The sequence below is a fragment of the Protopterus annectens genome, chromosome 12.part0, assembly GCF_019279795.1.
Source record: "Protopterus annectens isolate FY-2018-M chromosome 12.part0, PAN1.0, whole genome shotgun sequence".
Taxonomy (NCBI): domain Eukaryota; kingdom Metazoa; phylum Chordata; order Ceratodontiformes; family Protopteridae; genus Protopterus; species Protopterus annectens.
In genome coordinates, this window is record NC_056746.1 from 990,665,310 (window position 1) to 990,687,291 (window position 21,982).

Genomic DNA, 21,982 nt, shown 5'->3' on the forward strand with positions numbered 1-21,982 from the left:
TGCATGGATGCATGGAGTAAAGGCCCTCACTAAATAAGGCAGGTGTCAAAAAATGTACATCATTTCAGTTACTGGGTTTACACTTTGGGTGCTCACAACAAATACTACAGCTGGGAAAATGTGCTAAGTCTGCTTGGGAAGCACAGCAGTTACAAACATTTTTATGTATTCCTAGACAAATAAGAGCAATAAATGCCTTGGGTGCCAATGTTCGTGGCTTCTTCATTTTATATGCCAGCAGCAGCTGTTCTAGAAAATTAACACCTGTCTGCAACTTCCTCTACAAATTCTGTGAAGCACTGTGACATACTAGTTCACATTCTGAATCCCAAAAGGACCATGATATATGGTTTTGCCTACCTTACCATCCCTTGTCAGACTCATTTTTCCATATTCTTCTAGTAAGTGTATACAAGCAAACACTTCATCTCCTCCCTCCCTCTATCTCCTCAGGTCTCCAAATCCTCTGCTTTAATGATGAAGTCTCCAGCAAGGCTTTCCATCCCTTCCAGGTTTTCCTGCTTGCAGAATTCTTTGTGATGACCAGGATTGCCCATAGCTGTTGCTTGATTAAGCATCCTGTGAAAATTCTGTACTCATATAAGATGCAGTTCAGGGGATACAGAGTGCATTTATAGTGTGGTTCTGAATGCACCAGTTCATTTGTGCCAGTGAACACTTGTAACATAACCTTTGACCTAAATATGAGCATTTCCTAAGGCAGCATATTAGAAATGGATGCAAAGAGTTTTGCCCAAGAAAATATATCTAAAGCAGAAAATTCAGTGATTTATAATAAGTGATATCAATGTGAAGAAATGACAGCTTCCTCATAGGTTTGCCATGTTCAGTTTAGCCCCAGTAAAAGCAATATATCTAAATGCCTTTATAACAGCTTTTGCCCTAGTGAGTATATCTACAGTAATAACTTGTTCATATATTACCATTCAGTAAGCACAGCATATCTCTCAACCAATTATGGATAAATGTCAACAGAATCAGGGACAAAGCCAGAAACAATCAGGGACAATCAGGGACAATTTTAAAATATTTGTGCTATTAACTTGAGACATTCACAGAATCATAACATATGAATTAATGTACATTTGTGAGGTAAAAGAAATCTACAACTCTTAATTATTGCCATTATTCATTAAGTTTAATTCACCAACTTTCCTCCAAAAGTCATCAGTTTTAGGAGGGATTAAGCGGGACAGAGCTAAAATTTGAGTTAGAATCAGGGACGTCCCTGAAAATCAGGGACAGTTGAGAGGTCTGCCCAGTAACACAAGAATAGCAGTCGGATAACAACATGAAAGGTAATCAAGGGCATTATTAGCTTCAAGACACCAATTCTAAATGATTCTTTCATGCACAGCACTGCAAAAAGCACCAAGTTATTAAACAAAACAGAAGAGTAAGGCTAGGAAAAAAGTATAAAAGTGAATCAGTATTTAAAAAAAGGCTTGCACACAGAATGCACACCGTGCATTATAATAGACAGCAGATTGGTCCTATGCTAATTTCCTTTCAAGTATGTCTAGCTAAAGTTACTTGAATCTGTCTGAGAAACAGTAGCTTTCACTTTTACAATCCCACAAAAGTTGTTTAGTGAATACTTCAGTGACATTAACCTATGACCAGTGTTAGAAGTTGTGTGGTGGTAGGCTTGATTTCATATAGATAATAGATACTGGCTGCGTTTGCCATAGCAGGCTCCTTGACAAGGCTACAGAAAATGGTATTACAAAATTTTCCAGCTTTGGATACCACAGTTTTTACAAAAGATTAATGTTGTTCCAGGTACAATACACTACTGTTTCCTGACCACCTATCTGCCAGGCCTGTGGTAACTGAAAATATTTTCCCTTCAGCATTTCTACAGAATCAACATACTCTCTCACCTTTAGGTAAGTGGAACTGTCAGCTGGAATGTGGAATCAGAAAAATCTTGATCCTTTTCCAGCGAATTCATGTTTGTACGGCAATCTGTGAATGACATCAGAGCACTGACATTATAAACAGCCCCAGGCTCTCATTCAGAGTTTGCAAACTGTAACTACACTTGCTCTCTGAAATCTCGTATGCTGGGACACTGCTATCTCATAAATCACTACAAAAAAAGGAAAATGAAGCCTGAAAACCAAGTGATTCCTTATCTCTGCTTTTTGTGTATCCTGCCTGAGGTAAATATACATTTTTTCATGAAATTGTTTGGAAAGAGGGCACTGGGTTAGTCATCAAGGCAGTTTTCTTTTCTTGTAAATTATTGCAGGGCATAATTTTCAAACCTTTATGTAGCACAGATGTTAAATTGCAGCATTCTTCCCATGCTGTGTCCTGCTTTTGTAAGTTTTAAAGTTTTATGCATGCTTTACTGATTTATTTCCACTGCCCATGATACAATGATTATCAGTTCCAGAGACTAAATCAAACTACTGAACTGAAAGTAATCCTGAAGTAACCAAAAAAGATTCATACATTTATCTTTCCTCATGAATCTTAGTAATAATTATTTCTAATTTAACATAGGCACATTCATTCCTGTGCTTTGCTTGAATCTTTAGAAAACAACTAAGATGCTATATAGCTACAAATGTTGCACTATTGCTTCCTCTGCTGGACATTTTCTGATACTGCAGCTTGACAATGTTTTTCTGCAGTAACATGTTAAGGACATGCACCTTCAATGATGACATAAACGTATTTCAAGAGTGTCATATGTACGAATTCTGTAAATGTTATTTGCATGCATGACTGAAAAGAAATTCTTGCCTTTGTGTAAAACACTATAATGCTGTACAGGAAAGACACTAACAGTTTAATTTAAAAAATAATTCAGGAAGCCCCTGTAACTATGTTCTTTGCACAATAACGTTCAACTTGTTTGCTCAAGAATTCTGGACAAAGTCAAAAATAATGGGGTGACAAAGTTCCAAAATTAGGGGCAATTTTAAAATATTACTCTGCTACTGCTGTCCGTATCTATTGGATTTGGCTATTCTACAAAGCTGATTGGCTCTTCTGAGGGGGTGGGGGTCAGGAACTAGAACCAGGCAGTAGGTGAGCCAGCTACAGCTGTGAGCATACTGATCACCAGTACAAATGTTATAAAAAACAGGACTTACATCCATTTTAATATTTTCCCCACTTCTGCTTTATTATTTTCTGAGCAGTAAAGAAAAACATCACTGCTGCTTATAATTCATTTAAAAACATAGTACATTGTTGGGACTTAAAGGAGCTGGTAGATGTGAATCAATGCTTTTATAGGTTGATTCAAACACCTGAGGTTTTGTTTACACTTACTCTAGAGTCTATTACATGACTTCTCTGCTTTCTCAATGTGTTATGTAGTGCATAACACGATACCTCTGCAAAGTAGTCTCAGACAGTGTCACCCCTCCCATTCATCTAGCTATTTATGAAGTTGTGTAAAGATTAATGTACCAAATAATGCCAAAGAAAATTCATTAGCCTTTGTTTGGCAAGTAAAAATGTACTTGTTAACATTCTCTGTGCCCAGCAGTCTCATCACGTCTCCTTGTCTACCATCTATTATCTTTGTTAGTACAGATACTGTGATGATACCAGTATATAGTCCCAATTACTGCCTTCAAGATTCAGGCAGGAGCTCTACAATAGATTGTATGACATGTTATTAGTGCACAAGACATCATAAAAGAAAGGGTGTTTCTTATGTTGTCAACATTTTAGTACACTAGAACTTGGACTGTCACCAGAGTGAGTTTTATGCTTGCGTTGCACAATCTGAGGAGTATGACATCAAGGCCCTCACTACAGCAGAGTACAGTGGGACATGTCCAGTGTAAACACAATGATGTGTAAATGTTTGGTGATGTTAATAGCAATTCTATGGCATTGTGATTCAGATTAATTTTAGTTCAGTCTCATTTAAGCATGATGTGATTATTTTTAGTAAAAGTGATTCTGGCACTGTCATGATATTGGTATGCAGTCACAATAACTACACACAGGATTCAGACAATCTCATGATAACTACAAACAGTCACAATAACTAACTTCAATTGACACTTCTGGTTTAAATATAGCAGAAGAGACTTCCACTGTTGAGAGTCTTATGTTAGCTCACAAAGGCCTACTGTATTTTTCACACTCCGATATACTTTATACATAACAACTGCAGTACAGTATGTATTAAAAATTGAAATGGGATTACTTCTTGGACAGTGAAGCTTATCTTTCATTTATTAGATAGAACGTTTAGAGTCAAATATCACCTTGAACATTAAAACTCATACTAACACTTCCAATTGGACTGGAATGGAAGATGTTTCTATTGCAGACCTTATATAGTGGTATCTGTATCATCTTGAATAATGGACTAAAACTAAATGCCAAGAAGGGTGCAATTGGATCCTTCAGCAAGCATGACTATCCTTGTAGCTATCATAACTCCATAGTGAGGAATCTGAGAACCTATATTAACAGTGAGCTGTCCATTGATCACCATGTATCAATGCTGTAAGAAGTCCCTTTTCATTGCACAGCTTATATCTAAATATATTACATCCAGATCCACTGTACTTAGCACTCGTTAGGCCAATCAATAAGTATAACGCCCCGTTCTGCATGTACCTACCCAAATACTTGTCACAACTGAAATGCTTTCTCACTAAAAAAAATCAAGGGCCTAAATCATAAAAACTATTCAGACTGTCTCAAAGCCTTGCCCCTCTTTATTGTATCATATAGGCTACTAAGAAATGACCTCTGCATTGCATATAGAGCTTCAGCAGACCCTGTTCGGTCAGGTCTATTACACATTCTCAAATCTATTTGTATCATTAACCCCTGCTACAAGAATCTCAAGCTCTTTTGCAAAACAAACAGAATATGTTGGAAGGCTATGACTGTATCACAGAGAATAGTGCTTCTATGGAACTGTCTTCTGTGCAACATAAATTTCTTCTCTTACTCCATTGAAATGTAATTTGGATGAATGGATGGGCAGCAACAAATTCAGTGTAGTTTAGCATTCCTGTCCCTCATGGATAGGGGGAAACATTTAAATGTCCCATCATATCCTTGCATGGCCATCTTTGGGTTATTTGTATGCAAAATGTATGGGCTAAAATCTACCATGGGAATGTAATGCTAGGCTTCTTAAAATCCTCAGAGATCAATATCCTATGAATCTATAAATCCAAATCAAAAGAAACTACACCATCCATTTTCATTACTGAAGTAAAAAGTCTCTTTATTGTATTCCTGCATTTCAAAATGTCACATTTCAGCGAGAAACACTGTTACATGAAGGAGTTTCAGCCTTTTACCTTCGTTAGTATGACCTACACATAGTTGTAACATCCTAGTATAATTAGTGTGTAACCAGTTCACCACAGTCACCCAACAACACATTTAAAGTGGCAGCAGCGTATTTATTAAGTAAATCACCATTTTAAAAAACTGTGAAAAATAAAAACATAAAGGATCTTATTTAAAAGCCTGTTGCCAAAATTTAAAGATTATGTTGTTCTTTCTAAAACACTAGTATGCTTTTCTGTACTTAAGATATACAAAAATACAAACTTTCTACTTTCACCTCCTCCCCAACACTACTGTATCATCATTGGAAAAGGATGGTATGAGGGATTTGCATTTTCATGGTACAGATATGTTGAAATTTGATACTGACAATTTTGATAAAATTTGAAAGGGAAGTTTTAAAAACAAAAAGATAGTAACCCTGCTAGCTAATAAAGGTGGAGCATTAGTTTTTTGGAAACAACAAGATTATATGGCTGAGCCTATGAGACAAATTAATGATGTTTATTTTTACAATCACTTGGTAGTAGACCTTACATGGATGTTTAAACATGAAATTGATTTATTTTTAAATTAGACTTTGGATGAAGGTAGCATTACCAAAAAAAACCTGTGCAGTGAATTAATATAGCAATAACCCACGCCTGGGTGTGGGTAATGCGGGATTTACCCACGGTTGGCATGGTTTGGTCCCAAGGGCGAAGCCCGAGGGACCAAACAAAGATAACCGTGGGTAAATCCCGCATTGCCCACACCCAGAAGTGGGTTATTGCTATTATACTATGACATTATTTAAGAAAAGAAATAATTACTTTTCTTAAATAATGGCATTGTATAATGCCTCTTTCCTGCCCTTCCGCAGCTGGCTGGTATCCGCGGCAGTGCTGATGTACTGCGCATGCCTACGCAGTACATCAGAGCTGAGGCCAAAAGCAACGGAGAAAGCAAGATCTCTGTTGCATTTTACTGTTTTGCTATGTTAAATGGGTTTAACATAGCGAGACAGCTTTAAAATAAACAACAGACATCTCTGTTGCTTATTTTAAAGCTGTCTCGCTATGTTAAACCCATTTAACATAGCGAACAGTAAAAGCAACGGAGATCTTGCTTTCTCCATTGCTTTTTTAAACCTGTCTCGCTATGTTAAATGGGTTTAACATAGCGAGACAGCTTTAAAATAAGCAACGGAGATCTCCGTTGCTTATTTTAAAGCTGTCTCGCTATGTTAAACCCATTTAACATAGCGAGACAGGTTTTAAAAAAAAGCAACGGAGAAAGCAAGATCTCTGTTGCTTTTTACACACTGTGTCGCTATGTTAAAGGAGTTTAACATAGAGAGACAGCTTTAAAAAAAGCAACGGAGATCTCCGTTGTTTTTTTTAAACCTATGTCGCTATGTTAAACTCTTTTAACATAGCGAGACAGTGTTTTAAAAGAGACTTATACTATTGGAAAAAGTCCGGGCGACCGGACCTTTTTCCATTAGTATAAGTCGATTTACAACGTGCACGCTGGCCAATTAGCATGCATGTTTTGGAATATTAATGGGGGGTCATGGTATAATGGTGGACAATCCATGGGTTCAGTCATATTATATACTTGCTAAGCTACACAAGGATGCACACAAACCCCCAGGGAGATCCACAGTATGAGGTAATGCTTCCTTAACTGAAACACCATCTGACATCTTGGCTACAAAAGTCACACATTTGTTATTAGTCAGGTCTTGCTTAAAAGATACTTCTCATTTCTTACAAGTAATTGAAGAAGTGCTGTTCGAACCCAACTGGTACCTTTGTACCTTAGATGTCAATTCTCTATATACCAGTATTTCCCACTGGGCTTATTTATGAGTCCAAGAATATGGTTAGAAACAGCTAACATTTATCTGCTTGAATTCAATACATTTTGCTACATCTCATGGAATATATCCTAACATTTATTTTTATTTTAACAGCCAATGCTTTTTCAGCTTAGTGGTAGAACTATGGGGGCTCCTTTATCCCCATATATATGCAAACCTTTTTATGGCATACTTTGGAGATATAATGATCTACAACCCAACCTACAATGTATTTATGGAAACCATAAACATGTGACAGAGGTTCCTTGATGACTGCTAGCTTATTTAGACTTCCAGTTCACATGACCTTAATTATTTTGTTGATTACCTGAATGAAAATAACTGAGACTTGAAATTTAGTGAGATATTTGGTAGACGTACAATTCCATTTCTAGATGTTTTAATAAAACAATGTAATGCCTCAGGTCTCCCACCAAATGCTGCTAATATCCTAGGAGAAACACATAAAGTGTTTTGATGCTAAACATAGATTTACATTTTTAGATTTACAGTTGTTACAGTTTGGCTTGAGGGTAGGTGACTATTTTAATAAGACGGAGTGTGGAGAGTTAAAATGTTTTTTAGTATTGTGAGCTGATAGAGGTTCAGGACTCAATGATACTGTCCCTTTAAAACTGGTGCTTAGGTCACATGATCAGTTTCATTAATGATGGGCTTGCTGGTGTTATATATGTACTTCATTTTTGTTTTTGTTTTTGTTTTTTTTTTTGAATGGTCTAAAGAAGCACCTTGTATGGCATGAAATTACTTATTGCAGTAAATGTTTTATATATTTTTTATTTGGTTGCGTTGGATGGTCTTTCTTTTATCTGTAAGGTTCTAGCTTACCTAGTTTCTCTTCTTGTAAATTGATCCATCACAGAAAACTATGTCCCAGGTCTGTGGAAAAAAGTCCTTCATTTTAGCATTATACAATGGTGAAATATCCACATAGCTCTCCAACTACAGGTCTACAGCAATGCTTTCTCCCCAGTCATAATTCAGTAGAAGTTCATTCACACACAGTTTCTGATGCAGTCACTGAAAACAATCTTTTCTTACAAACAAAGCTGTCTTTTGACCCAAATATAGCACCACTACTGCCATTCTTAGCTTTGTTAACACTGATGACCATTTAGGCGACCTTTTGATAACGCTCTTCCTTGACCTATCCGAGGCATTTGCTACTTTTACCAAAAACTATGACATAAACTGTCTTCACTAGGTTTGGCTGAGTTCTCTCTTCAGTGGTTTCATAGCAAAGTATCAAGTACAGAGCAGGCAGTAAAATGACATAATGAAGTTTGTTCCTTTCTACTACAAGCAGTAGGCATTTCCCAAGGATTAATATATGGTTCCTTATTTTTCAATTTATTCATCAATGATCATCACAGAGTTGCCAAACATAACAATATAGTTCAGTATACAGATGATTCATCTCTTATCTGCTCTGCCAAAAAGCGTTCCATTCTTCCAGAACTAGATGAAATATTCTTCTCTTCCCTCCAATTCTGGCTTGAAAGAACTCTCAACACCCACTAAACCCTAAGAATATTACGGTTATCATCTTTAGTCCTAAACAACTCTTATAGCAAAATACACTCTTCACAATAGCAGCAGCTGATAACACAAAAAATAGAAATTATACGACATTCCAAGCTACTAGGGATAACCATAAATAATCAAAATAAATTAGATCAAAATATACCATAACCAACAAAAAAACACCAAAATAGATTCCCTTTATAGAATAAAGTCTCACCTTACCAACACATCTAGAAAAACATAACTGCAGCTCATCTACATCCACCTCTCCTACATGCCTCTTCCATATTCCCCAACCTTTAAAATTACCTGAAAGCTAAACTCTAACGACACTTTAACAAAGCTGCAAAGCTGCACAATTTGCTGCAAATCATCATTATTGGACTCTACATATGGAAAAGCCTGATGTCATTCTGAATTTGGGAATCACTTTAGAGGGCCCTAAGTGTAATTTCATGATTGGCTGGGGGGGGGGGGGCATCTGTTTGTTTACTCATTTTTCTGTTTGTATAAAGTCGCAGCACTCCTCATTGCACAGTGGCAGTGTATAAATGCAAGGCACGTAGCACTGACATGTTTCCTACAAATCTACTTCTCAAAACTCCCCCCAGTCTTAATTGCACATAAAACAAATATTTTGCACACTGAGAATCACTGACCCATGAGTTTAGTCTTAGATATTCTTGACAGAAGTCTTTACTCATACAGCAGCCAAGCTAACCAATCACAGACCTCTCAGGTACCATCCCCTAGTGATTATGCAATAAGCATATGGATATGAACCTTCCTACAATCTCTGCAACCAATTTGGTGGATATAGGTGTTCCAAGGTAATGTAACAATTACCTCATGTTTACTGACAACCACCTAATTCTTAAACAAGCTGATATGGCAAGTACGAGATAATTACACAATGTGACTGGAGGCAAGTCTGTCACATACAAGCACTTATAAAACAAAAGAGGTTGTCAGAAACACACACATTAAACCTACCACTCATAATTTGTACCAACCACATAGACCCACATATGCTGAGGCTCTTAAAATACAATCTTTCAAAACCCCAAAAGCCTCCCAGATGTTGCACCCACAATAAATACCTTCAGCACCCTCAAAAGCACTCTAACAAAACAACTCCCCCATGATACATATAGGCACATCTCACAGCATCACAGCCTCTAAGCCAATAAGGCAAACAACCACATAACCCAATATTTTGCTGATATAGGACTGGGTCGTTGAGCCATCAGTATCAGTATGACTCAGATATAGTCCACATGGGTGTAAATAGCATAAGACTTTCCTCCCTGGACTATATGAAGAGACACATGATGGAGCTCTTGTACTAGTATGAGACAATCATTGAGCAACATTCTACCTTCTCCAAGGATGATGCCACTGAAGATAACTGACTTAACAAATGGCTTAGTGATTCAAAGGGGGTACAATATTTGTTAGCCTGGGAGGATATGGTTTACAGACCATGCTGCTTTGCCAGGAATGGCCTACACTTGTACCCTTTAGGCTATTGTTTATTGGCTAAAACCATGTACTCTCTAAGGAGCCTTTTTTTAAGCATTGATAATCTGATACACCTTCTGACATAGTAAAACCAGAATATCTAAAGGTTTTACTACTCAAAACGAGAAACTCCACTATCTGCAGGCTCTCCTTACCCTGAAAAATGTAGACATTTGTGAAGTTAATGAGACTTGGTTTAAAGCCAGGGCAAGCACCCCAGCAGTGCAGGGCTACAATGCCTTCCACACATTTAGACTACCTATTGCACCGGAATGGACAAAAGGTGGACGTGTCTCAGTTTGTATCAAAAACATGCACACCTCAAGGTCGGTCAATAAGTATGATGCACTTGAGTTTCTCCAACTTAAAATTACCATAGAAAATGTCCAATATCATATCCTTGCAAGCTATAGGTACCCCTCCAAAACCCAGGAAACCCATAACAGATTCTTCAGCATAGTGAAGACACTCCCTGTTCAACCCAACATCATATTCATTGATGACTTTAATTACCCCATTAAAGTCCAGTAATTATACAGGCCTCTAATATGCATGCCCAGAGATTCCTGGACTTTGTAAATGCAAATACCCTGGACCAGCTAGCCCATACACCCACCAGGGGTCAAATATTTTTGAATTGGTCCTCACAAGCATGGGAGAATATTTCACCATCCCTAATGTATTGTCCTCACTGATCAGGTCAGGCCATAAAGCTGGTTCCTTTGAAATAAAAATAAAACACAAAACCTGCATAGACCTGGACCTTTTATGAATTATTCTAAGGCAAGATTCCTACTATTAAGTGATCTCATGACAAAATTCCAAGCTCTCTCAAATCTTCCTATGCAGAATTGTTCAGGGAAATCCTGTATATTCATATTGCATCACCCAGGATAGAAACAGTTGTACCCACCTGTAGCAAATGCAAGACTAACTAAAAAAAAATACTATCCTAGTGGTATACAAAAAAATCAATAGGTTATACAACAAAAGGTAGAAAATCATGGCAAAAACTAGAAAGTGCTATGCCCAACAAGGTAAAAAAAAGTCCCTCATCAATCTAAACAAGTAACTTAGGGGGTTTATCAAGTCTATCAAAGCCAAATTTGATGTATAAATGGCATCCCACATCAAGGACAATCACAAAGCTTTTTATAGCAACCTCAAAGGCAATACACAACAGTGTATTGAATTAATTGTAAATGGAGCCACCTGTATTGATCTGGAAGGCATAGCAATTCTACTGGTAAACAAATTTAACTCCAATGTTACCCCCCAACACCCTTCAGGAAATATCCATGACGATAACTCATTCAGCTATCTCTAGAGAATAGGTTCTCAAGGCACTCTTCCAGGACAAGAACACTACATCAGTGGACACGGACAATATCCTGGGATGCCTTCTCAATAGCATGAAACATGAACTATCGGGTCCACAAGAATCATTGTTTAACCACAGGATACAAACAGGCTTTATGCTGAATGAATGGAGGATTGCAACAGTTATCCCACTGCACGAGGACAGGCCATCCACAGACCCAATGAACTATTGACCCACAATCCTGAGTGGTTTAATATGTAAAGCCACGGAAAGAATGATTATGGATATGTTACATGATGACATAGGAAGCCTACAGCCACTAGATGCAACTCAGTTTGTTTTCATCCTGGGCAGGTCATGTCTACTCATCCTGGTGGACTTCCTTAAGAAAGTCACCAAAGAAATAGATAAGGGTAAGACAGTGCAGACTGCCTACCTCAGCCTGGCTAAAGCATTCCAGACAATACCCCACTCAGGCATTGTAAACAAACTCACTGAATTAAGTATTAACCCCATGACACCCGCAGGATAGCCATCTGGCTCACAGACATGATCCAAGGAGTTAGGATAGGAGAGTGCACCTCCACAAAAAGGCTAGTCACTACAGGAGTGCCTCAAGGTTTAGTCCTGGGGTCGCTCCTGTTTGACATCTACTTCTCTGAAGTCATGTCTAATCTCAAAGGTTTCTACCTGGCCAAGTTTGCAGATAGTTGCAAATTAGATGCAATCATAGAATCCCCCAAGACACAAAGTCCCTCCAAAAAGGCCTAACACAGACTAATAACTAGTGCTGGAGTCACAGTCTTAAATTCAATGTCAAGTGTACAATAGTATCTTTCTCCAAGACAGCCCTCCTGCAAATTACTTCATTGGTAATACACCTCTAAAAGTAGACCCAGTAGTCAGGGACTTGTGTGCCTTATGTAGATAGCAAGTTGGCCTTAGACCATCATGTGTCTACAATAGTAAGAAAATCATTCTATGTTGCACAATGTTTAAGCAACAGTATGGCATCCAAGTGCAAGGATGTCACAGCTCTGTTGTATTCTGCCCTCATAAGACCAATCATTAAGTACAATGCTCTCCTCAGCGTGTACTTGACCAGGCATATGCAACAAATGGGGCATCCACAGAGGTTCTTCAGCAAAAAAATTAATGGATTAGAAAACAAGTCCTATGTGGCCACCTCAAAGGTCTGTCATTGCACTCAGTCTCTTACAGGCTGCTGAGCGGTAACCTATGCCTGGCCCACAAAGCATCCACTGATTCAGCCTTAATGGACCTGTTGCAAATCTGCAAAACAAATAGCATCAGAAACATCTGATCCAGGGACCCAAACCTCAACTGCATGCTGGAGGGACAGGTATGCATCTTAGAGGCTACCCCTTTGCAGAAATAGGCTTCCTATTCATGTGAAGCAAAGTTCTTCCCTGCACTTATGCAAACAAAACTTGGAATAGTGGATGGCCAATTATAAATTTACCCTGGGTCTGGCACCTATGTTTCTGTTAGAGAGAGGAAGCTTAAAAATGCTCAATCACTCATACCAAAGTGTATTCCCTCCCCCCAACAAACCTAAGGGATCAATATCTTTCTAATATTACTAGGAAGCATGGCTAGGCTTAAATATGCCCATTAGGGTCATTAGCCTAGTATTCTCCTATGAACCTAGGATTATAAACTTAGCACAGCCTATCACACATACAGCTTAACTGGCTTGAACTGTCACAATCTCTTACATACTCTTAACTGCTCAAAATATACAAGCTCACATAGAGCTCAGACACATGTACATCTCTAATTAATATCGTCAGGCTCTAGTCTTCAAATAGGGACCTGTGCTCAGGAGATAAACTACTTCTGACTATAACCAAATCACATAGTTCAGCAGGTGGCTCAATATATCAAAATCTTACTTCAGCAATTTGGAATTGCATTCCACTGTCCCTAAAAACAATTAAAAACTTAAAATCTTTCAAATTACAACTTATGCAGCATTTCACAAACACATGCTCTGCTCCTAATCAACCTTACACTACATGAAAAAATAAACAAACAACAAATATCCCTATCTAACTAACTAGTTATGCATATATTTTTTCTGTTTCGTGGCTTAACATCTTCAACAAACGCATAAACTTTTCCCACTATTTGCCATCCAAGTATACCTTCAACTCTGCCTGCTACCTTACCATTATCATCTTTCCTTCACCCTCATAACTCTCTCCTGTCTCACAGCCTCACAGCTCCTTCCTTCTCTCATGTAAGCTGTAATTCATACTTCATCACCTTTTTCAGCTTTTCAGGCTCATCCTGTTCTTTACTCACCCCGCCTCACATCTGCATACCTTTACTCTCTTTCTCTATCTGTCTGTGTTCTGCCTCCAGGTCTTCTATCATAACTCTACTTCATTCCCTCACTTTCAAGTCATTACCCCATCTGGCTGGCTACCCATCTACTGGGCCAGTATAATCCTCCCTTCTCCTACTTAAGTTAGTACTATTTGTAATAATCACACCAGTTCCATACCCAAAGTGACTATTGTTTCATTTTCCCAATGATAGTTCTAATGTACTGTGACTATGTATTGTAATCTTAACTGTAACTATAAATTTCTCTCTTCTTCCCATTTATACTGTATTTACTCTGCTAATATCTCTTTTTCTTAAAGATATACTTATTATTTCTATCCTTCTTGTACTTATTTCTGTTAGACTTTTTTTTCTCTAAAATATACTTGTATTAACAATGTCTCATGCATATAATAATGTTCTTTGTTATTAAGATGTGTTAAAATGGATGGTTATATAATGTTTATTCCCTTTTGCAGTATATACTTTTGCATTGTATTTTAAAACTCATTCTTGGTGGTCCCTACATTGTCTAATTTATAATTTTTATTGTATGTTGTTTCTTGAGGCTGTTCTTCCCATGCCTCTAATGAAAATGAGCTTTGCCCATTCAGACATACCCTGTAAACAAATGTAAAATAAAATAAAATATTGTAAAACATGATAACATCCTTGCCATCACCTTATTTAGACAAACTTTTTTCAAAAAATTCTTTATTACTAGCCAGCAGCTGTCATGGATTCATGAATGTGAGTCACTGAAAATCACTTCCATTTTACATGATTGCAAGCTTTTGTGGGGAGACCCCCCAAACCCTCTAACTTATACATACCAACTCCATGGTCACGCAGCAGTGGAAAAAGTGCAGCAACCCCCATTCACTGAAAGTGATTTTCAACAATTCAGTGTTCGCGCTTCCTTCCATCAAACCATAATCCTTCTACAAACTTTTATTTTGCCACTGTCATTCCCCACATCTTTAAAAGTGTTCCCAAAATACAATTTATTAGCCTCAGGTGAATTTGTTTTGATGAGAATGACTAATGCAAATATGGTAATGAACTGGCCTGACAGACAACTCAGAGAGTGCAGTGAAACTAATATCAGTAAAGCTCTGGAGACTGCTATTAACTTGATGTGCACTGACTTACTGGAATACAAAACAGTGAAGAATTTTTCTAATAAGAAGGAATTCAGTAATATAATAGAAAATCATTGGGGCATTTGTTGTTTAACCATGTTGTGTAAGAATTTCTACTTGAAAACAATGTCTGTTTTCTTATAGGATAGGAAAGGTATAAGACAATTTTGTCGGCAACATAAGCTGGAAAACACTGGAAATTAACAGCTAAAACTACACTTCTAGGAATAAACTGATTGGGCTGCCACCCATGTGGTAATTCTACCTTTTGCACAGTGGTAAAACAAAAAAACACTATGACTCTTAACAGGTTTAACAAGTTTAATTACTTGTTCTAGTACCCATGCTATTTATCTGGTTACATGTGTTTACTCTGCCTTTTGCACAAGGAAAACAAAAAGGATGCTCAAATACTATATTTCTGAACATATGTGATGTTTAATGTAAAAGGGAAACAAATGTTTCATATAAACAAAAGATTAAACAACCAGGGGTCCATCTTTACATCTACAGGCACCGACAAGGTCCTACAGAAAGGGGCTAATCCGGTATTTATTCAGAACTTAATAAATCAGGAAAAATGTGGATTGTTAACCTGGGGGACGGGTTGCTTTATCCAAGTCTAAATGAATATTTGTAATAAGTAACTATGTCCTTCTTACAGGTATAGTGCATAACCATTCACTCAATATCTACTATCTGCAAGGCATATTTATTCTATCTATGTTTGCTTTTATGCAAAGAGAAAAAAAAGTTCTGAGACCTTGCACAAATTTGTAATTTAGTTTTTGATTTTGCTTTATACATTTTTGTTAAAATGGTCACTTACTCATTTAATATGCTACCTTCACTTTGAATGTATTCTTGCATGAAGTGGTTACACCCTATTTATACCAGGATGTTACAACTATGTAAAGATCATGTTGGAGAAGGTTGCCGAACAACAGTGGTTCATGTAACAGCATCTCTCACTGAATTTTAACATTTAGAAGTGTTTGGAATACAATAAAGAGACTTTTAATTCACTACTCATTATTGTATGGAGCTAGTTACATTTGGTTAGAGTTTGCTGGGGAATAACTGACTCATTGAGTAAGGACGGCATCCGTACCTTGAGTGTGGTTTGCTAGTCACCATGTTAATGGTGACTTTGTCTTGTGAATGAACCAGAAACAAACACAGCACAATCTAGGAAAGGAATATCAAGGATTGTGTAACATGGTCATTCATTTGGGGCAAAAGAACTGTGACACTGTTGCTGTACTGTCATCTAAAAGTATAGATAAGTTTCTGTAGTATTAGCCGCATTACCACCTAGAAGTGTAAATGTGGTTCTGCACTGGTAGCTGCTTTGCCTCTTAGGAGACAAAGGTTGCACTAGTGCTAGCTGCTCTGTTACCTAAAAGTAAGAATGCAAAACTACAATTGGTTCTGCCACCTAGAATTACAAAGTAGTACTGCAGTGTTTGTTGCAACGTCATCTATTAGTACAAAGGTAGTACTGCAGAGTTAGCTGCACTGCCAGCTAGGAATAAAGAATAGTACAGCAGTGGTAGTTACAAAGTTACCTAGGAGTTCAAAAGAAGCACTGCAGATTTAGTTGCACTGCACTGCCACTCAGGGGCAAAAAGTGGCACTACAGCTGTAACTAAATTCCATTTAGTCCACAGAAAACAAGTACCGGGGACTGGATAGCAAGCACCTTAAGTTTTAATACAACCACAAGTACGCCAAGCACAAGAAAAAAAACATATGAACGCCTTCCACAAAATATGCGTTTTCGTCACAAATGGACTTCATCAGATGAATAATCAATTACAAATACACCTTATATACCTAATTAAAAACATCACAACCTATCAAATACACTCTACATTATGAAATGCACTAATCAAATTCCAAACTAATAAATTATTAAATATGCTCTCGATTTCATTTAAAATAAGTTAGAAAAAACTGTATTATATAATTTAATTTGTATAATTTAAATACTCTTTACTACAACAATAAAAACAGTTCCTAAAAAAACTTTCATTTAATAAATACATTTTAAATATATATATAAATATATATTAAAAACATTTTACTTAAAAAAGACCATTATTTTATGAGAGAAGGACATCTACTGGTGAAAAACATTACTACACCCTGGTTTTCATATCTTTGTGGATCTCATTTTAAGTAAGGGTAAAATTGAAATATTTTCATTTAATCCAGGTTTGTTGTTCGCTTCCAAAGCCACTTGCCACCATAATTCCCTATAGGCTATTATGTCTTCCCAGGGGCCCCTAATATCTGTACCTACATAATCTAAAACAAAAAACAGAAATTTTGCATTTGAACATACCTTAGTATGTCTAAAAATAGCATTTGTCTCTTTTTCCTTTTTTACATCATACATATGTTCATATATTCGTCTCTTTAAAGTTCTTTCTGTCTTCCCTACGTAGAATGAGGGACATTCCACACATATGGCTAGGTATATTAGGCCCCTGGATTCACAATTATAATAACCCTTACTGTTTAACCATCTTTCTCTACTTACCAAGAATATTTTATCTTTGTTAATAATGTACTCACATTGTTTACATCTCCCACATTTATAAGTGCCCATTTTTGTTCTAGCTCCCTTTTCCATTTTTGTGTTATTTCCCATATTGTTTTCTAAAAATCCTTTAATATTAGTAGTATTCTTAAACACTACCCTAGGTACATCTTTCGGTAGTCCTTCTAAATCTGTTAGGGTCGTGAATCTTTCCCATTCTTTACAAAACACTGTTTTTATCTTTTTATTTAACAAATTATATTCAAGGGTGAGGGATTGCTGAAAATTTTCATTTTTTCTATTTTCCTTTTCATACACATCTTCTCTTATACCAAGAATAGGTTTAAACCTATCACATCTTCCTCTTTCCACTTCAGCCCTAATTTCCTTGATAAATTCTACTGGGTATTCCCGCTCCAGGAACATTTTTTCCAACAAATCACATTCTAGGTGCACAAGCAGCTCCCATTGCTACTCCTTGCAACTGTCGAAAAAATTCACCATTGAAAATGAGAAAATTGTTTTTCAATACCAAATCCATTAAGCTTGTGCACACTACCTTTTCTTCCTGGGTCAACCTTTTATTTCCAAAAAGTTCATCTTCAAACATACACATACCTGCCTCATAGGGAATTGAACCAAATAAATAAATAATATCAATTGTGACAAATATTAAGTCATCATGAATTAAATCTGCATTTAAGCTTCTCAATAAATCCCATGAGTCTCTTAAAATAGCTTCTTTTTGGACCCATATATGTTTAGTCTTAACGTCCACGTATTTGGCTAAAGAATTAGTTTTGGACCCCCCCGCTGAGACAATGGGTCTTAGTGGGGGGTCCAAACTATTTTTGTGAATTTTCGGAATTCCAAATATTACTGGAATCTTCGGTTTCTCTATCTTTAAGAAAGAATAAGTTTTTATATCTATAAGATTTTCTATTAACATGCCTTCTAGTATATTGTCTATTTTTTGGTAGGCCATATTTATTTCATTTCTAGAAACTTCACTATATTTCACCTCATCTCTTAAAATTCCATTCATCTTTCCTTCATACAAGATGACATCCATCACAACTATACCTCCACCCTTATCGGGTTTCATTACCCGTATATCCTTGCTACTTTTCAACTCATTTAATTTTTGATGCTCATGGGGGTAAAGGTTGTGATGGGCATTATTAAACTTTATATTTTTCTCCATATTCCTAACTTCTCTTTCCATTATTTTTCAAAGTTTCTTAGCTGTAAATGAATAGGTGGATTAAAATGGATTTTTTAGTTAGTGCTTTGTCTCTTATTTGATTCCCTACTACTTTAGTATCTGGACCTAATCCTTCTTTATGAAACAACAACTCTAAATTCAATTTCCTAAGAAAAAGCTTCATATCTATTAAAGTTTGTGTAGAATTACCCTTTATAAATGGTATGAACTTGAAGCCTTTTTCCAATAACTTAAAGTGCTGAGAATCCAGCTCCAAACTACTAAAGTTATAAATAGTGAAGCCCCCTAGAGTGTGTTTGTGGTCTTCTACTACTATGTTTGTAGTGAGTTCAGTTTCATTTGGGTAAGGGGTCACTAAATCTAGTATCTCCCCCTCCCCCTTCTCCCCCCTCGCTTTTGAAAATTTCCATTCCACCTTTTTGCTGCTACTGTCCAATTTCCCCTTCCTCCTCCTTCTAAGGGGGGAAATTCTGTGTCATAGTCATTTCTATCTCTATCAAAACCTTCATCACTTTCTATAGGTTTTCCAGTAACATTTTCATTATAATTGTAATGACTATCATACTGATATTTATATTTATAAACAGTAGGTTTTGGGTAACTAACCTGATTTTCATAATCTTGAATGTCCCTCCTTAATTTATCCATCTTTCTATTCACCAGTAGTTTACATTTTCATCAACTTCTTCTTTTAATTTAAAATATTTCTGTCTTTCTAGCTCTATTTCAAAAATTAAATCATCTTTAATGAAAACATCGAGAGCATCTATCTGTATTTGAAGGTTTTCTAAGCTTCTATTATTTTCTTTTACAATCAATTTAACAACATCCAAACCACATTTATTGAATACTTCTATCAATTCTTTATGAAAGTTTGATCCAATTTGCACGTTATTTGGATATTTCCAAGTCCTCAGTCCCTTTGGGACTATATCACATTTAAGACATTCATTCAAGTATGCATTTTCTATCACTATATTTTTATATTTATACATCAATTTGTACAAATTGTCCATTTTTTTACTGTAAGAATCATTGTTTGAACCACCAAGTGGTTTATTGTCTTTAAAATTAAAACAGAATGGTCTCTTCAGCCATTCTTGCATTTCTATAGGTTTATTGTGGTTAACAGTACCTGGTGGACAACGCCTTTGCTGAGACTGTTTATTGCCAGAAAAATACGTCGCTCCTTCCTCCTGTTCATCATGAAAAATAGCTGGTAACGCTTCAGGGTTGAAATTACTACCATTCTGTTCTTCTCCTTCCCCATTCGCTCTTTCAGCGCTATTCCTTTCTCTTTTCCGTTTACTTTTTTGGCCACAAAATTCATAGTCTCCATAAACACCCTCCATGCTTCTCGTTGCTTTCACTTCCTGGTTCACGAAGGACTTACACAAAGGCATCAATAGGTCAATAAGCTTGGTTAATTGACCAATGAGCTTTCTTGACTGACCTAAATCATCTGTCCCTCCAGCTTTTGCCTGCGTCTCCGTCTCCATGGCTCGCAAAAAGCACAAAACCACGAAAAGCAAGCGATGTCCCAACCAAACTCCACAGAAAACAAGTACCGGAGACTGGATAGCAAGCACCTTAAGTTTTAATACAACCACAAGTACGCCAAGCACAAAACAAAAAACATATGAACGCCTTCCACAAAATATGCGTTTTCGTCACAAATGGACTTCATCAGATGAATAATCAATTACAAATACACCTTATATACCTAATTAAAAACATCACAACCTATCAAATACACTCTACATTATGAAATGCACTAATCAAATTCCAAAACTAATAAATTATTAAGTATGCTCTCGATTTCATTTAAAATTAGAAAAAACTGTATTATATAATTTAATTTGTATAATTTAAATACTCTTTACTACAACAATAAAAACAGTTCCTAAAAAAACTTTCATTTAATAAATACATTTTAAATATATATATAAATATATATTAAAAACATTTTACTTAAAAAAGACCATTATTTTATGAGAGAAGGACATCTACTGGTGAAAAACATTACTACACCCTGGTTTTCATATCTTTGTGGATCTCATTTTAAGTAAGGGTAAAATTGAAATATTTTCATTTAATCCAGGTGTGTTGTTCGCTTCCAAAGCCACTTGCCACCATAATTCCCTATAGGCTATTATGTCTTCCCAGGGGCCCCCCCTAATATCTGTACCTACATAATCTAAAACAAAAAACAGAAATTTTGCATTTGAACATACCTTAGTATGTCTAAAAATAGCATTTGTCTCTTTTTCCTTTTTTACATCATACATATGTTCATATATTCGTCTCTTTAAAGTTCTTTCTGTCTTCCCTACGTAGAATGAGGGACATTCCACACATATGGCTAGGTATATTAGGCCCCTGGATTCACAATTATAATAACCCTTACTGTTTAACCATCTTTCTCTACTTACCAAGAATATTTTATCTTTGTTAATAATGTACTCACATTGTTTACATCTCCCACATTTATAAGTGCCCATTTTTGTTCTAGCTCCCTTTTCCATTTTTGTGTTATTTCCCATATTGTTTTCTAAAAATCCTTTAATATTAGTAGTATTCTTAACCACTACCCTAGGTACATCTTTCGGTAGTCCTTCTAAATCTGTTAGGGTCGTGAATCTTTCCCATTCTTTACAAAACACTGTTTTTATCTTTTTATTTAACAAATTATATTCAAGGGTGAGGGACTGCTGAAAATTTTCATTTTTTCTATTTTCCTTTTCATACACATCTTCTCTTATACCAAGAATAGGTTTAAACCTATCACATCTTCCTCTTTCCACTTCAGCCCTAATTTCCTTGATAAATTCTACTGGGTATTCCCGCTCCAGGAACATTTTTTCCAACAAATCACATTCTAGGGCAAATTTATCATCATCACTTGTCATCCTGGACCCCCTTACGAACTGCCCTTTCACTATATTCTTTTTAGTGTAAAAAGGGTGGGCACTCTTAAAGTGTAAATAGGAATTCGCATATGTGGGTTTTCTATAAACTTTTGTTTCAAAGATTTTGTTCTTTATTGTTATTTCTACGTCCAAGTATTGTATACTTTCTTTGGAATAATTATATGTGAATTTCAAGAACTCAGTAGTCTCTCCTATATATTTAATAAAGTCCTTTAAAGTGTCTAGTCCCCCTATCCAAAAAATTAAAA

General features: G+C 36.3%; 1 protein-coding gene across 2 annotated transcripts in view; it reads left to right on the forward strand.

Moving 5' to 3' along the window:
- The first annotated feature begins 1,674 nt into the window (after positions 1–1,674).
- Positions 1,675–21,982, forward strand: part of CCN5 (cellular communication network factor 5) — a 213,662-nt gene continuing 193,354 nt past the window's right edge. The window contains exon 1 of one of the 2 annotated variants that reach the window (XM_044090008.1): positions 1,675–2,186. In XM_044090008.1, the coding sequence (XP_043945943.1) occupies positions 2,085–2,186 (102 nt within the window). In that variant the 5' untranslated portion in view covers positions 1,675–2,084. The remainder of the gene's footprint in view (positions 2,187–21,982) is intronic. The other variant, XM_044090007.1, reaches the window with a different exon arrangement.